This window comes from Monodelphis domestica, chromosome 5 (assembly GCF_027887165.1).
Source record: "Monodelphis domestica isolate mMonDom1 chromosome 5, mMonDom1.pri, whole genome shotgun sequence".
Classification (NCBI taxonomy): Eukaryota; Metazoa; Chordata; class Mammalia; order Didelphimorphia; family Didelphidae; genus Monodelphis; species Monodelphis domestica.
Genome location: NC_077231.1, coordinates 228150761 through 228167410, shown reverse-complemented (window position 1 = coordinate 228167410; position 16650 = coordinate 228150761). Strand labels below are relative to the sequence as shown.

Sequence of the window (16650 nt, the reverse complement as noted above, 5' to 3'; positions counted from 1 at the left end):
CACTCTCAAGTCATAGCTGACCACAGTCCCTGAACTAGCCCCCCTGGGCACAAAGGCTCAGAGTTCCCTGATACCCCACTTCTACCACCCAACCTGCCCCTCAAGCAGTGGTGTTCCTCCCCTCACCTGTACTCCCCCCAAGCTGGGTGTTGCTTCTCTCTAGGACCAGCCCATTGGCACGGGGGCTGGCACCAGCTGAGGCTGTGGAGGCTGTGGCCCGGGGTAGCCGCTTCCCTGGGACTTTGACCGTTGTCCGCAGCAGGTCGATTTCCTTGCCATGAATATTCTGCATGTAATCCTGACAGAGGGAGAGAAGGGCAACCATGGGAGAGGGATGAATATCCACTAGATGCAGGCAATCCAAATCCCTGTGATGTGGTATAGCCCTCAACCCCTTTCCCACTGGATGGACTAGGGATCACCCCCATACTTCTTGTCACGGGGCACTGCAGGAAAGGGGACAGGCATGTTGGGCTTCTTGTCCATTCTTTCCTGAGGCCTATTACAATAGAAACAATGCTGGATCTGGAGTCAGAGGACATGGGCTTGACTCCCGACTGCTAATTAAATATGAGTGATTCAAATACAAGTCACTTGACCTCCTTCAAATTCTTTACCCATAAAATGAGGATGGAAAGAGGATCTCCAAGGCCCCGATTCTCTCTAGGCCAGACTGCATCTTAGCTAAAGGCCCTGACTGCTGGGCTGGACCTGGATCCCAAGAGGAAGATGAGGGTTAGAGCGGAGGCAGTAACAGGGGGTCTGGGCTGGTAGGTCTTGCTTGAGAATATGCTTGAAGAAGTCTTGTCGCCGGCTGAGGCCACAATGAGCACTTTAGGCAGCACTTCCAGCAGGAAGAACGATTGAGGGTTAGAGGGTCAAGAAATCCCCTCAGGAAAGACGGAAGAATAGATGCCAGGATTGGAATTCAGGAGGGATGGGGAAAAGGGGTGGTAAAGTGAGCAAAGCTGAACTACCCTTCAGGTGCAAACTCTCAAATGGCTATAGATAAGGATGATCAAATCAGCTACATGACACAGAATGCCAATTCAAGATCCCCACATGGTTAGCTGCTCCTCAGAGTTCCTCTCTCTGTCAGGCCCTGACAGTACTGAACCAATGAGGGTAGGCCAGGGAGGATCCCACTCTGAAGTCAGGACCCCATTGAGTTTTCTGCGCTGGGTACCCCTTTTTAGGGGATGCTCTACCCACTGCTGATTGGGGCCATGAAGGCTCAGGAAGGCATTTCTTCTAAGTTGGAGTTAAGATCTAGGAATTTCAATCTGAATGCATCGATTTATTAGTACCTACAATGTGCCATGCAAAAAACCGAAGCAGTCCCTGACCCCAAGGAGCTTCCATTCTACTGTGGAAGTTAAGTACAAAATGTATACAAAATAATGCAGGTGCCTAGAAGTGATCAGTAAGGACTTCATGCAGGTCACTATGGTACTAAGCCCTGAAGAGAGCTAGGGATTCCAAGAGGAAGAGGGGAGGATGCCTCCCTTACAATGCCCAGCTTGCCCTAGGACCAAAGAAAGAGCCCCCCCACTTCCTGGAGTCCAATGTTTCTGGGAAAGCTGCCCAGAAATGAGGCACACATGTGCTATGGCCAAGTGGCCCCAGGTTACTGTCTCTATTGCTGCCCCATACCCTGCCTCAACATCTAAACCTTGTCTGGTGAAGGGGAAAGTTGATGTTCCTTGGGGGAAAGACCCCAGAGAGCACAGAAGCCAGTCCTAAGCTTCTTATCCTATGCTCCCTGGGTCCCTCCTATCCACTTCTCCTTTCTCACTTTGCCCTCACCTCTGCAGAATGTCCTAATTTTATTGTTCTTCCTTACGTGTAAAAAAGTCAACATTGGCTTTTCTTAAAGGAAAATAGAATCTTTGCCTGTGGGATCCAGGTTGACAGTTGCTGAGGACCCTGCCCTAGATGGCACTGACAATGCACACGGCAGATTCCCCATTCCTTTCTGCATGGATGGTCTTGGGGTAAGCACTGGAGGTGAGTGGCTTCCCTGGCAATGGGAAGTCCATCCCCCCCCCCCCAATCCCTGCCCATTCTCTGCTTTTGAAAGCCAGAGCAATCAATGGCCCTGGTTCCTTGGGGAAATAGCAAGAATGGCTCCCTCCAGAGGGTGAAGGGACAACATGGTCATGCTGACTTTGGATGGAACCAGAGAGGCCTTTTCTAGGCTGTGGAGTATAGTTTTATCCTGGGGAAAGGGACTGCACACTGCTCTGGATGGGGATGGCAAAGAGGCCACCCAGCCCAAATAAACAAAGAACTGAACTGGGGATGGAGATTGGGGGTGGGGGGGGGAGAGAAGAGAAAAGGAAAGTACTGTCAGCTGGCATCAACTGAGCAGACTTCATGGAAGAAGTGGGCTTTGGGGCTTAGCCCTGAAGGAAGGGCAAGAACTGAACAAGGAGAAAAGAACATGGGGTGGGGGCAAATTCAAGTTGTGTACATACAACATGAGAAAAACCACAGTGGGAGAAGTGGGTAAGGCCTTCCAGATGAGGGCAAACTGCATGGCACCAAAGGGTGAGATCTTGAGTATGTCTTTCTCTGGGCCCCTAAAATTCACAGAAGGTAACCAGAACAAATGAGTAAGAACCAACAGGTGTCAATGGAGGCAAGGGCTCACAGGGCCAAATGGCACCCTGGGAACTTGATCCAAGTTGAAATTCCTGAGATCCATGACTGGCAACATCTCCCCCAAGACCAGAAGTCAAGGCTGATATAAGAACTCCCTCCCAACCTTGTTTCACCCCCACCCCAATCCCTGACCCAAAGCCAGTGGTCCCAAATCCAGGCTAATCCCAACCGCGATCCAGTGAAATGACTCATCTTGGGGCCTCCCCAGTAAAATGAAAGGGCTGTACCCTAAGGCTCCTTCATAACTTTTGGCTCTCCCCTGCCAGCTTTGATCTTAAAATTCACCCCCCAGCTACCCTCTGCTGGTCCCTGTCCTTAGCACCTGTCTGCCTTGTCTCTCCAGTCTAGACTTAGACCCTCTCCAGCGGTTTGACTCATTCCCCTCACTCTTAGCTGAACCCCAGCCTGCCAACCACACATCTGGGCTTCAGCCTGTCCCCAGCCCAACACAATCACCTCTTACAGCGGCTGCCTCCTGACAACTGGCAGCAGCTGGCTGGGCCAAAGTCACAGCTGCAGCTCCTTCTCTGGGGTGGGGGCTTGGGTCTGCTCTAGTTCACAAGGAGGTCACAGCAGCTGCACCCGCCTGCCAGGCCCCATTCTAGCCCAGAGCTGGCTGAAGCCAGGGATGTGGAGAAACCTGCTGACAAGCCCTTTTCCCCCCCTTCTTCCTATTCACAAATCCAGGAAAGCTCTCTGTTCTGAGGGGATTTGGGGGGTGGGGGGCAGGCGTCAGGGGACCCAGAAGCCATGAAGGGCCTCTGGGGAAATGGGCTGCCCTTAGGTGGACCCAGAGTCCAAAGTAGACATCTCCACTAGACCCAATGCGGGCCTCCTTCTGCACCCACAGAGCCTAGCCCAACACCACATCCCACAGCAGGACAGAGGCTGGAAGCTAAGAGGTAGAGTGTCGGGGATGGGCAGCTTAGGGGCGGCGGTGGCGGCGGCAGCAGCAGCAGCGGCAACGTTTCCCTCCGTCAGCAGAACGGGAAGCATGGCAGCGGCGGCGACGGCAGCGGCTGCTCCGGAGAGCGGTCACCACGGCTGCCTTTATTACCCACCATCAAACAGCAATTTCTTCCCCAGCCTCCTCGCTAATTACCCAGCCAGCGTTCTCATCTCGTTTTATTACTGGAATTAACAACGAGTTCAGAGCGTGGAAAGCTATTAAGATGTGTGATTAAGCCACATTCAATTAGTTTCTACAAACAATTTAATTGATGTTGCAGATAGAATTAACAGAAGGTGATTGTGTGAATGGCTCCACTGGCTGCAAAATGGGGGAGGCTCTGGCTGGCTCTCTGGGGCTGGGCAGGAGCTGGGCTCTGAGCCCGAGGCCTGCCCGCCTCCCTTTCCCCACAGTGTCCGGCAGGCAGGCCCCCTCATTCCAGGAATGACTCACCGCATTATCTTTCCCTTTCAGGCCCCAGGCAGAGCTTCGCTCAAAGAAGGTGAAAAGATCTCGGTCAGGCCAGAAACTTAATGCCAAGTCCTTGGAGTGCCTCACCTGGGACCCACTGTCTGGGAAACTCCTTGTCCACTAGTGACTGCGGGAACAGAAGGAAGCTAAGCTGGTTGTGTCGGTCCCAATGGGGTCTGGGTGCCTCTCTGCCCCGGCACTCTAAAAGTTTACCAGGTTAGAGATGCATAAAGGCAGCAAAGGTGAGGGCAAGACTGGCAGAGAGGGAGGCATAGGGAGCTGTCCCCAAGGGAGCAAAGCCAGGAGGCTCCAGGAGCCATGGCCTGAAGAAGGTGACCTTTGCCTGGGTGCAAAGCTCAGGGTCTTATTGAGAGGATCCTGTCCCAATTGCTGCCATCAAGCACTTGACTATATATATGGTATGCTCCCTTCCAGTTCTAGAGCTAAAAGGGCTCCTGGAGAGCCCCTAAAGCCCCTTCTCTATAAGATGAGGCAACGGAGGCCCAGACGATGAGACTAATTCTTGCCCAAGGTCTTCATACGTAGGTCTTCTGACTCACTAGTCTGGTGCCCTCTCACCCCACGTTCCTTCATTGCTTCCTGTCTCTGAGTCCTGTCTCCATTGCTAGGCTTAGTGTCTAGCCCCCACATTGCTTGGGGCTAGTCCTCAAGGGGTCCCCATTCCTCCTCATTTACTGCGGGTCCCCTTAGGCACAGTGATCCCTATTGGGGTTCATGGAAAGATGGATTTAACAAATGTTTGGGCCACAATCCAGGAATGCAACAGCTGAAGAGGTGCTGGTGCTTAAATGGGTGAAAAGTAGCTGTGGCTGCTGTGAGGCTCTGAGATCATTGTGGGTCCCCCATACCCCCAAATACCAAGAAGGTCAGAGGCACACACACCAAGAGGTGCCGCGTGCGTGCGTGTGTGTGTGTGTGTGTGTGTGTCACCCCCTGAGCCTCTTCAGACTCCCCACCAGGGACCATTCACTATCTGTTCTTTCTGTCCAAGGCTCAGCCTCTTTGGGGAAGACAAGGGAGAGGCAGAGGAGCTAGCTGGTGCAGGGACTCAGGTCCCCCCAGAGAGAGCAAGGGGAAAAGAAGGGGCAAAACTGTGAGTGAAGCACTGATAGACGACTGCTTAAGGAGGCCGGAGACTCGAATTTCTACAACGGTATTAAACCAGTGAATAAGGGGCGTGGATGAGGAGAGCAGAATGGGTGTTAACCAGCTGGGACCCCAGAACGGTCACGTCACCTTTCCTCGGCTATCAAAATCCAAGGGATTGATCTGGGTCATTTTGGGTTCAGAAATCCTTTTTCAGATGAACACTCATGACCTTTTCCTAAGTAACGACCCCTTACCACTCCTCCAGAGCCCCTGTAGAAGGTTCCAAAACATTCCCCTCATCTCCCCTGACGCTCAAAATAACCCTGGAAAGCAAATGGGGCAGGTGGTATTCTGGTTGGAGGCCCGTCTCACCGAGAAGAAAACAAATCCAAGGGAGTCTGGGATAGAGCCCGGGCCCCAAGACGGCGCCCCGCTCCCTCCCTTTCACCGGGTCATGCTGACTCACTGGAGAGAAGGCTCTCTCTTTGGGAGCAGAGGGGCTGAGGGATGAGTCCCAAGTCACCCCCTAGTCTTAGGACTATGATTCTGCCCCAGTCACCGCGTGCTCCTCCCTGACCTGTTCCCCTGGAAGTGCTAACACTGAAGACTAAGTGGAAAGTGAGTGCCCAGGGCACTGAGAAGGAAATTCAGAAGGGTCAGCCTGAGGAAAAGACTTCCAGACACAGATAGCTCCAGGGCTGGGGGCAAGGTCGGGTGGCTCAGTGGACTGAGGGTCCTGGGTTCAAAGGTGGCCTCCGACACTTCCTAGCTGTGTGACCCTGGGCAAGTCATTTTACCCCCATTGCCTAGCCCTTACCACTCTTCTGCTTTGGGACCAATACACAGTGTTGATTCTTAGACAGAAGGGCAAGCAAGCAAGCAAGAAATGTATCGCCTGGGAACCTGGGAAAATGTTCTTGGGAGCAGTTCCTAGGAGGGGGATCCCCTAGGCTAGGCGATCGCCAGGGGATTGGGATCCAGAAAGTTTGGGCCCCACCTGCTGACAAGTCGGGCAGATGCCGAGGAAGGGCTGAGGACCTTGGGAGGAGGCCGAGGGCCCACGGGCCGGGGGCGGGGCCAGCCCACGTGCTGTGCTTGAGGGGCTGCTCAGGAGAACTCATTAGCCCCACAGTGGGGCGGTGACAGAGATGGATTCCAGAGACAGCTGTGTGCTGGAGCCACGCAGTGAGGGAGAGGAGGGCGGAGGGAGAGAGAACTGCTGCCACAGGGCCACGGTGCATGCAGGGCCTTGCCTTTCCCCAACTCCCTTCATCCTGACCTTTGCTCCCCAGCCTGACTCTGCCCCCTCGGAGGGCAGGGGAGCCCCGGGCCTGGCCTGGCCGCTCTGTGCCTCTGCAAGTGCCCGGCCTGACCCCCCGGGCTGAGCCCCCAGAGCCTTTGGATAATTTGAACATAATCATTCCACAACTGCACGCTTGTCTTGCAGATACCTGGTGGATCGATTCCAGAACAGAATAATACAATTCGTGTCTGTGTGGCCCCATCAGGTTTTCAAAGTGTTTTTCTTGCAACAACCACATTGGGGCAGGTTGTGCAAGTATGGTCATCCCCATACTATGGCCGAGAAGACTGACATTCAGAGGTAAAGAAGTGACTTGTCTAGGGCCACAATGCAAGTTAGTGACAAAGATGGGACTCAAACACCAGATCTCAAGAGATTTCATAGGACTAAAAATGGGAAGGAAAATGAAAAGATCCATCCAGTAAGATTTCAACATTTGTATAATGAGGAGGCAGCCTCTGAGAGGTTGAATGATTTGACCGTGGCATAAATAAAAGAGTTGAATTCAAATCCAGTCTCACTTCAAAGTCCAGGGTTTCTTTCCCCTATACTATGAGAGACATATACACACACACACACATATGTATTCAAGCCTCTTCTGGAACACTGAGTGGAAAATTTGGGCATTCCAGCTTGCAAAGGACACACTTTGCCTTCCTGGTAATCACGTGGGGCTCCCAGACAGAGGCATTCTCCTCAAGGGTTCAGCCTTGAGTCTAAGGATAAGACCTCAACCTGGATGTCATGGTCTTTTCTGGTTCCCAGGTCATCACAGATTAGCCTCTGCAGAAGCTCCAGGGGAATGGCCAGGGCCATTTCCTAACCCTATAAAGCCAAGCCTATAAGGAGGCCTTCTCTCGTCCCCTCCCCTCAGTCCCCATTCTCTTGCCCCCCTCCCCCTGGGCTCAGGCCCTCTCTTCTCCCAGACTCACGTGTAAGCTGGGGTGGTAGGTGAGCAGCCCGTTGTCACACAGAGTCACGTACTTCTTCTTCCATTCCTTGTTCAAGGACTTGCCGCTTCGTTTCAGCAGAATTCCCTGAGAGGAGAGGCAAGATCAAAAACAAGGCAGAGGCAACCAAAGTCCTCCAGAATGCAGAGAAGGGGAGGGGGGCCCCTGAGGTCTGTTCAGTTCCACCTGGGCACGGTGATCTTTCACTCAGACCAAGCAGTGATTTCTCTGAACTTACCTAAGGACCTGGGGAAAACAATCTGACTGACCCATCGTCAGGGAAGAGGTAGGTTTATGGAAAAACATGGTGCTCCCTGGCCCATCCATCAGAAACATCCAGGGCGCTCTTTCACTGCCTTCCCTAGGGGCAAAGAATCAGCCTAGCAGGGATACTTGTGGCCTAGATTTTTAAGAGCATCTTTGAGGAATGATCGAAAAGATCTCTGGTCACTCACTCCTCATGGATGAAGAGTCTCCATACATGGTTCTAAGAGACCATGTGTGAACTTTGCCAACCCTCTCAGGCACCTCATCTCCCTCTCTCTTCCCTGCTAAAATGCAAGGAACCCATCCTTCTGACATCATCCTGAGCAGAGAAGTCACCTTTTAGATGGATAGGTATGAAGGCAGCATGGTTACTGGTCAGAAGAATTATGGGAAAAGCCCATCATTATAAAGTAGATCCAAGTGATATCTAAAGTGAGACCCAGGAGGCCAAGAAGGGGAAACTTCCACACTGACTCCTCCAGTTCCCTTTAGCCAAACCTCACGTTGGGTTGCCCCGCTAATGGCCTTTCACCCATCTCTGGCCTCCCTCCCTAAAACAACAGATGAAGACACACAACTGTGTTGAAGTACTAGAAGTGAGTACTAAAGAGAAAGATGGAACTGGGGATGGGACAGAGTGTTAGAGGTCTGAGTGTGCCCAGGATCCCAACATAGGTGTCAGGCCTGAGAAAAGTCAAGGCTGGAGGGGAAGGACAAAGGAAATGGTCACATAGTCCAGAACCATGAAAACGAGGGAAAGATTCCAGGTCTCCCTTTATGTGGGGAGTTGGAGACCAAGAGGATAGAAACGATCATGGAAATGGGGGTTAGGTAAGAAATCTCCTGTGGACAGAAACAGAACAATTCTCTCTGTCCTGGGCATATCTTGGGTTCAAAGGAGGAAAAGAGACTAGCTTCAGCCCCTTTTGTCTCTTGAGGCTCTTCTGATAATAAAGCTGAGCTCTAGTAACTGAAATTATTAGAAAGGTAGCAGAAGGACAAAAGAATTACTGGCTGGATTTCCCTATATTGAGGGTTCATGGGGAGCTATGATGTAGAGTCAAACTCCAATTATGGATTTAACATCACTCCTTCACTTTGGAGTTGTTTTCCATCCCCTTTCCTTCTTCTTTCCCAATTTTTCTTTCCTTCTCATTCCCCAAAAGGACAAATAGGTAAGGGGTGGCAGAGTCAAAGGTAGGGCTGATATTGTCATAGGTGATATCACTAGCTAAGAGGAATGGACTTCCTGATTTACTTACTTTCTCTCTCTCCCTTCCTCTCCTCCTTCCTTCCTTCTCTTATCTTCTCTCTTAGAATTGATTCCATGGCAGAAGAGTGGCAAGGGCTAATTAAGTGGAGTTAGGTGACTTGCCCAGGCCCATATAACTAGGAAGTGTCTGTGGCCATATTTGAAGCCAGATCTTTCTGACTCCAGTTCTGACCCTGTCATCCCCCTTTCTTATCCTCAGCAAACACCGAGGGCTCACTTTTAGAGCTCTGGGGTCCAGGTGGGTGGGAGGAAGCCACTTTTGACCCCTTTGGTGATATGGTGAATCCTATAGACCCCATCTCAGCCTCTTTTCAAATACATAAAATGAAATATACAGGATCACAAAGAAAACCCATTCTATTAAAATACAATTATCTACATCTATATAAAAGAAAAGGTTTACAGACATCCAGTTAAGAATATCTACTCTAGAATAAAATGCAAATTCTTCAGTTTGGCATTAAAATCCATTCACACTCTGGCTCTGGCCTATCCTGCCAGCCTTATTGCTCACTTACTTACAGTGCATGATCCAGGCACTGAACAGGCCCATGGTCCTTTTACTGTTCTTCACAGTGGCCCTCCATCTCCTACCTGCATGCCTTTGCATAGGCCTGGCATGCACTCCTTGCTAATTTCTCCCTCTTGGAATCTCAAGAGTTTCCTACAAAACTTCCTACTGAAGCCTTTCCTGACTCCCCTCTTAGCAAGGGGGTGCTACTTTTATCCCCAAATTACCCTGTATTATTTTGTACACTTAAAAAAAACTCTTACCTTCCACCTTAGAATTAACAGTGTGTATTTGGTTCCTAGGCAGAAGAGTGATATGGGCTAGACAATGGGTGTTAAGTGACTTGCCCAGGGTCACACAGAAGGGAAGTATCTGAGGCCAGATTTGAACTCATAATTGAACCCAGATTTTTCTATTTTTAAATGAAGTTTTATTGTATGTAATAGCCCTGATTTGGCCTTCAGGCTGTGAACTGCTGAGCCTTTTTCAAGTAGGAAGAATACTGGAACAGGGAGACGTGGGAACCCATGTCTACAATTACTACTAACTATAGCCTTGTACCCTCTGGACGGAAGCTTCCTCATCTATCTATAAAATGGTGGTGGGATGGGGGGGTGCAGATATTTTGGACCATATCCTATATGGGATCCATTCTAGCTCAAATGTCCTGTAATCTAAGTATCTAACAAGGATCTTCCCAAAGAGCCTCACATCCCTGAGGCCGGTCTCTGGGGACCCTCTGGATTCTTCTTCCAAGTCCTGGCTCTCCCTCAAGCCTCTGCTCTCGTGGTCCTCCCTGCCCAAGTCCCTCTTCCACAGAGCCACGTCTGTCCCTCTGGGCCGTGTCACAGATCACAGACTTTAGTCAGCCAGGGAGCCTGGATCAAGGCGCAGAGGGTGCAGCTGGCTGGGATGGCAGGCCAGTTTTTGGAGTGGGAAGCCCCTTCCACAGCAGAGGCCTGGCCCTCCCCCTTTAGACAGTCGGGCAGTAATGATGTTCGTTAGTGGTGAGAGAGGGCGTGGGATGAGCCGCCTCAGGCTTCAGCGTAGGAGGTAAGGCAGGACGGGGTCTGGGGACTCAACTTCCCTCCTACTCGCAGGCCTAGCTCCCCCTCCACCTCTCCCCTACCCCAGCCCTGCTCTCCCTGAGGGAGGAGGGAGGGGGCTAGGCTGGGGAAAGGCCCTGCTTGCCCCTCAGCTCCTTCCCACTGTGCCCGCTGCCCCCCCAACTCCTACAGCTCCGAAGAGCTATGGGGGTCCCTGTTCCCCTCTCCAGGCTGGGCTGGGGCTGTGCACGGTGAAGCAGGAAGCAATCTGGGGCGGAATGGAAGCGGTGCGGAGGCGACGGCCCCCAGAGGACCTGTTCCCACCACCCGCCTCCCTCCCAGCTCCGCCAGCCGACTTAATTGCGGAGTCCGGATTGATTGGGAATGCAAATGGTAAATGAAATGCAATCTCTACTCCCAGCAGGAGCCGGGGGACTGAGGGGGGTGGAAGGGGAAGAAAAGGAAACGGGGAGATAGGACAGGAGGGGGGGGCAAAGGGGAGGCGCCAGAGCTGAACCCAGGAAGGACGGGCCCGGGTGGGATGGGGTGAGGGGGGACAGGATAGGGCCAGAAGGGAGAGGGATAAGCATCAGGTCCAGGAAGGGCAGGGGCTCTGCCACCACGCTCAGTCCCAGGAAGGCGAATATTAGGAGGACGAGCTGGGACCAGCCTAGAGATGTCGATACAGCGTGCTGTGCCCCCCCCCACCGCCAGTGCCAGGAGGGTGTCCTGGCTTCCAACAGAGGGAGGACTAGGGAGGCCGGGACCCTTCCTGGAGGAGCCCCAGGGTACCTGAAGAAGGCACAACCAATGGGTCCTGCCTCTGCCTCAGAGGAAGGTGCAGCCTCCAACCACGGCCAGCCTAGAGTCAGAGATGGGAGGAGCTGGGTTTGAGTTCTGCCCCTCTGAGGCCTGGGGGGGGCACTTAATACTCTAAAGACATTTGCTCATAAAGCTGATGGGGGGGAGATGACCGCTAAGGACCTTCCAGCTCGGACACTAGGCACCGTTCTCCAGCACCTCAGTCTTGTCCTCACCACCCCCTCCGTCCAGGCTCAGAAAACCCGCGGCCAAGGACAGGCCTGCAGGTGAAGCAGGGAGGCTGCGGGAAGCCTGCCCTGCCCCTTCCACGGCCTGACGTATAGTCGCAGCCATCCCTGGAAGGGGATCTGTGAACTTTAGAGTGGTACACGAGCACCAGCTGTCACCCCAGAGCGCCCCCGCGCCTGCTCATTCTCAATCATTCTGCGCAGCTCCACACACGCCCCACTCACCTTGTCCCCTCCTCACTCAGCACCCAGGAGAAACACCACAGCACAGAGGGGGCCCTTCCTGCCCCCTGCCTGACGCAGCGCCAGGCAGCCCCCACAGACACAGGGCCGGGCAGCCCCCACACAGACACAGGCAGGGCAGCCCCCCATACAGTCACAGGGCTGGGCAGCCCCCCATACAGACATGCAGGGCAGCCCCCCATACAGACACAGGGCCGGGCAGCCCCCCATACAGTCACAGGGCTGGGCAGCTCCCCATACAGACATGCAGGGCAGCCCCCCATACAGACACAGGGCCAGGCAGCCCCCCATACAGTCACAGGGCTGGGCAGCCCCCCATACAGACACAGGGCTGGGCAGCCCCCCATACAGACACAGGGCCGGACAGCCCCCCATACAGACACAGGGCTGGGCAGCCCCCCATACAGACAACAGGGCAGCCCCCCATACAGACACAGGCAGGGCAGCCCCCCATACAGACACAGGGCCGGGCAGCCCCCCACACAGACACAGGGCAGCCCCCCCCACAGACACAGGGCCGGGCAGCCCCCCCCACAGACACAGGGCCGGGCAGCCCCCATACAGTCACAGGGCAGGGCAGCCCCCCATACAGACACAGGCCGGGCAGCCCCCCATACAGACACAGGCAGGGCAGCCCCCCCACAGACACAGGCCGGGCAGCCCCCCCACAGACACAGGGCCGGGCAGCCCCCCACACATAGGCAGGGCAGCCCCCATACAGACACAGGCAGGGCAGCCCCCCCCACAGACACAGGCCGGGCAGCCCCCCACACAGACACAGGGCCGGGCAGCCCCCACACAGACACAGCTGACCACGTCCCTCCCCTCTGCACACAAGGAGGTGCGCGAGGCCCCCACCCTGAGGCTCACACTAAACACACGTGCCCCAATGGCCAACACCCTAGTTGCTGATACATGGGCCATCTCAGCCTAGACCATGTGGGGCCAGGGACAAGACAAACAGCACCCATCTAAGCGCTGCAATTCTGTAGCGGTTCAGCTCCCAGAGCGTCACCTGCTGGACACAGAGACAACCAGAGCCTCGGGAGGCAGCCGGGGGACTGCCAGAGCCCGGAGAGCAGGGACAAGTTCAAGGGGACTTCCTAACAGTGGCGCCAGAATCCAAGGCCTCAACAGGACTAGCCCAACAGGGCCAAATCGCCAATCCCAGCGTCTCTGGGACCCTCCCCCAAAGCCTGCCTTAGGAAGTCCTGCCCTGCACAAACCAAGCACCTGCTGGCTGTGGCTAGGCCCGGAGCTTGTGCCCCATGGGCCCTGGGGGCTTGGCTCCCTGTTATTCCCCGGAGGGCGAACCTGGCCACCTCAGGGCTGGGGCTTAGCTGCGGTCAGCCTGCTCTGCTGGCTCTCTCACGCTCCCTTTCCGGAAGCCATCCCGGAATGGTTTTAGCCTCCTATTGCAGCTGGCCTCTGGACACAGCACTTCTGCTGGCATCTAAGGCCTCTGCCTTAGCTACAGAGCTCCAGATGTCCTGGCCCCCCAAAACTCATGGATCCCCCACCCTCAATACATCTAGCAGGCGATGGGCTTTACAGAGGCCCCCTCCAAAGTGGGGAGGCTCAGGCGGGGAGTCCTGAGCTTCGAGGGGAGGCTCCGCTCCTTCAGATCAGCCTGGAAGCATCCCTGACTGAGCCGCGGTGGGCCGCCTCTTCCTGGGGCACGATTCTGATTCTGAATGCACTCCCATAACCCTTTCACCAAGGTGCGATAGAGGGATCCTGTCTCCGCCCACCTCGGCTCCTAAACTTTCCGAGGAGGGATGGGCTATTGCTGCCCCCCTGTGGCTACTGCAGGGACAGCAGTGGGGGGATTCCATAGACCCTGGCCTCAAGTCTAGCCCACCAGGCAGAGTCCTCCCCGGCCCAGGAGCTGGATGGGAGGTAAATGAACAGCCAGTCCACACGTCCCAGGCCTCTGGTGGGGGACTGCAGGAAGGGTGAGCCCATCAGCCATGGAAGGGGCAGGCTGGGCCCTTGTGGTGCTCAGCTCAGGCCTGAGCCCCTCCTCCCTGGCCAGGCCCAGGCCACCCTCTTCTCCCGTTGCCCCTCTAGGAGGGAGGGGGGGGGGGGACGGCGAACCTGCTTAATGGGGATGGCTCGACCGCTGCCGATACTGTCCACCTTGCATTCCAGCGCTTTCTTGTCCCGGTCCAGGTCGGCGCCCTTGCGAGACTGAAAGAAAGAGACAGGAGCGGGTTAGCCAGAGCCCCGGGGCAAGAGGCGAGGGCGGCCCCTCCAACTCCTGGGTCCCCCCCTTTTCCTCCCGCGTCCTGGGCAGGGTCTGGCCATGGGCTGGGGGCAGGGGCGGCGGGAGGAGGGAAGGAATGACACCACGAGTATTCCAACGGGTTTATTCTTACACACGGCACCGTACAGAGCAGCACAGGTCACTGGGCCAGGGCCGCCTCTTACAAAAGAGCAAGGACAAGAAATACCGAGGGCACAGGAGCGCACGGCCCAGGGCGGGGGCAGGGGCAAGGGGGCGGCAGGGGGAGGGGCGGTGGCACAACATGGGGGAGCAGAGTCCGGGAGGGAGCGGGCGGATGGCCCGTCTACAACAGACACCACGGCACGGTGCGTCGGGCACACCAGCGTGGCCAGAGGGGCACGGTGGACGGAGAGAGAGGAGAGAGAGAGGCGAGGCCGAGGGGCTGGGCGTGCCCCGCCGGGCTCCTGGGACAGAGTCCGCCTGAATTCGGCTCCTAGGAAATAGGGGGAGGCCGGAAAGAGGGGGAGAAAGGCAAGCGGCGGCGTCCGGAGCAGGAGCAGCAGAAGTCCATGCAGGAAGGAGCAGGAGGAAGGAAGGGGCAGGAAAGCTTCTCCCCCCAGGAGTGGCTGGGCTGAAGCAGGCGCTCGGGCTCCCCCTTCCCCGCTGGCCTGGCCGATGGGTGCGGGGCTGAGCTCCCTTCTTCTCCATGCAGCGAGCCTGGCGCGGCAGCGGCGGTGTCCGGCCGGCCCCGGTCCCCCCAGGCGCCCCGCGGCTGCTGGCTCCGGGGTTCCTAGCCTTCCCTGGGGTGGGGGTTAGTTACAAAGGTTCCTGTGGGTCTCTGGAGCGGGGAGCACGGCGGCCGCTTCTCATCTGAGAGCAGTCCCAAGGCCCGGCCCGCCTCCGGCCCCGCACAGGGGGACAATGTCCAGAGGTGCTGTGTCACCACCTGGTCTTCTAATTTGGAAGGAGTTGGAAAGGCCTTTTTGTTGATGAAAAGTTGGAAACAGTGGCACATATCTGCAAATATCGAAAGAATAAAGATTTTGGCAAGTTATACTCAAGCCCGGCACGCGGCTGGCCGGCCCCAGAGAGGGGAAGGAGGCAGCGGAGAACAGAGGAGGAGGAGGAGGACGAGGAGGAGGAGACACCCCCGCTGGGAAGACCTGGGGCAGCTGCGCCGGGGGCCAAATGTCCATCTCAACAGGAAGCTTCCGCCACTTGGTGGCCCCGAGTCCCCATCCTGCCTGCCCCAGCCTGCCCAGAGCGCAGGGCCAGGGAGGGAGCAGGACGCAGAGCCAGAGGGAGCAGGAAGGACAGACTGGAGAACAGAACCGTCGGGGAGCCGAGCGTCGCCACCGCGGCTCGCCTGGCCCCTTGCCCACCCGGGCCACGCGGCCCGCTGCCGCCAGGTTCCCTCGCAGCCGGGGTGTTCCAGGACGGGCCTGGCCCCCGAGCACGTGGCCGGGGGAGGTGGAGGGGGTGGTCGGGCAGAGGGATCGACGGCAACGGCGGGCGGGGAGGTGACGAGGGCGCTGGCAGCACATGAGGCAGAACCATGGAGACAATGGCAAGGGACACCGCGAGGGCTTCTTTCCACGAGCAGGGGGCCGAGGGAAGGGTGATGATGGGGGGGCGAGCACCCCCGGAGCGAGGATGTGCGGGTGAGCTCCCCTGGGGCGCACCCACCGTGACGGACAAGCACGAGGTCACCCGGAGACAATGGTGCAAGAACTGAGGTCGCCATGGAAACGATGGAAGGGACGGAGGCCGCCATTGCAGAGATGGAGAGAATGGGAGCAGCGCCCGGCTCGAAGACGAGGTGAGGGCGGGGTGGGAGAGTATCACCAACAGCCAAGAGGACAGAGTGAGGTCACCACGGCAAGGACGGCAGAGAGGGGGGTGGGGAGGAGAGAGCATGAGCACGCCACGGTCACTGAGGAGCGTCATGGAGTGAGGACGTGGGGCGATGGCGAGAGTGACGGGGGTGGGGATCAAAGAATGGTGCCCGAAGCCTGATGGACGATGTCTGGGAGCGGTGGGCAGGCGCTGACGGGGTCGGCGTGTGTACAGGCAAATAGCGGTATTTACGACACTGGCGGGCAGCAGCGGGGCAAGCGGGCACGGAAGCAGGGGAAGGGGCGGGGGAGAGCTGGGGCATTAGCCGGGGTCAAGCACGGGGAAGTGCGGTGAGCGGGAGGGAAGCCGTTCAGCAGAGCATGAGGGGAAGCGGCGGGAGCTGGGGGAAGCCGGGGCACACGCGGGGGACAAGCTAGAAAGCGGTGGAGAATCTGGAGGAGAAGGGATGGGCCTAGAGGAGGGATCAGGCCTTTGGAAACCCTGGCCCTGGGCAAGGTTCCTGAGACGGGCTGGAACCAGGTCTGGCTGGCTGGACATGGGGCCAGGCTGGGAGTCAAAGCTCTAGGCTTCCGGAAGAGACGCACAGATTGACGCTGAAGGACAGACTGCCTGGTGGTCTGTGATATCCCCTCCCCTGTCCTCCCCAAATCCGAATGGCAAGCTCACATGTCTGAGCTGTGACCCCAGCAATGGTCCAGGGTGCAAGCCAGAGGGTATGGCCTTGGGGGCA

At 56.3% G+C, this 16650-nt stretch overlaps 1 protein-coding gene across 7 annotated transcripts in view; it reads right to left on the bottom strand.

Annotated features, from left to right (window-relative positions):
• Positions 1-16650, bottom strand: part of AGAP3 (ArfGAP with GTPase domain, ankyrin repeat and PH domain 3) — a 77953-nt gene that overhangs the window by 8918 nt on the left and 52385 nt on the right. For 4 of the 7 annotated variants that reach the window (XM_056799910.1, XM_056799911.1, XM_056799909.1 and 1 more), the window contains exons 9-11: positions 13934-14026; positions 7430-7534; positions 127-298 (exon numbers count right to left, since the gene is read on the bottom strand). In XM_056799910.1, coding sequence (XP_056655888.1) covers positions 127-298; positions 7430-7534; positions 13934-14026 — 370 coding nt within the window. Of the gene's footprint in view, positions 1-126; positions 299-7429; positions 7535-13933; positions 14027-14191; positions 15081-16650 lie in introns of those variants that run through there. The other 3 variants (XM_056799915.1, XM_056799914.1, XM_056799912.1) reach the window with 1 other exon arrangement.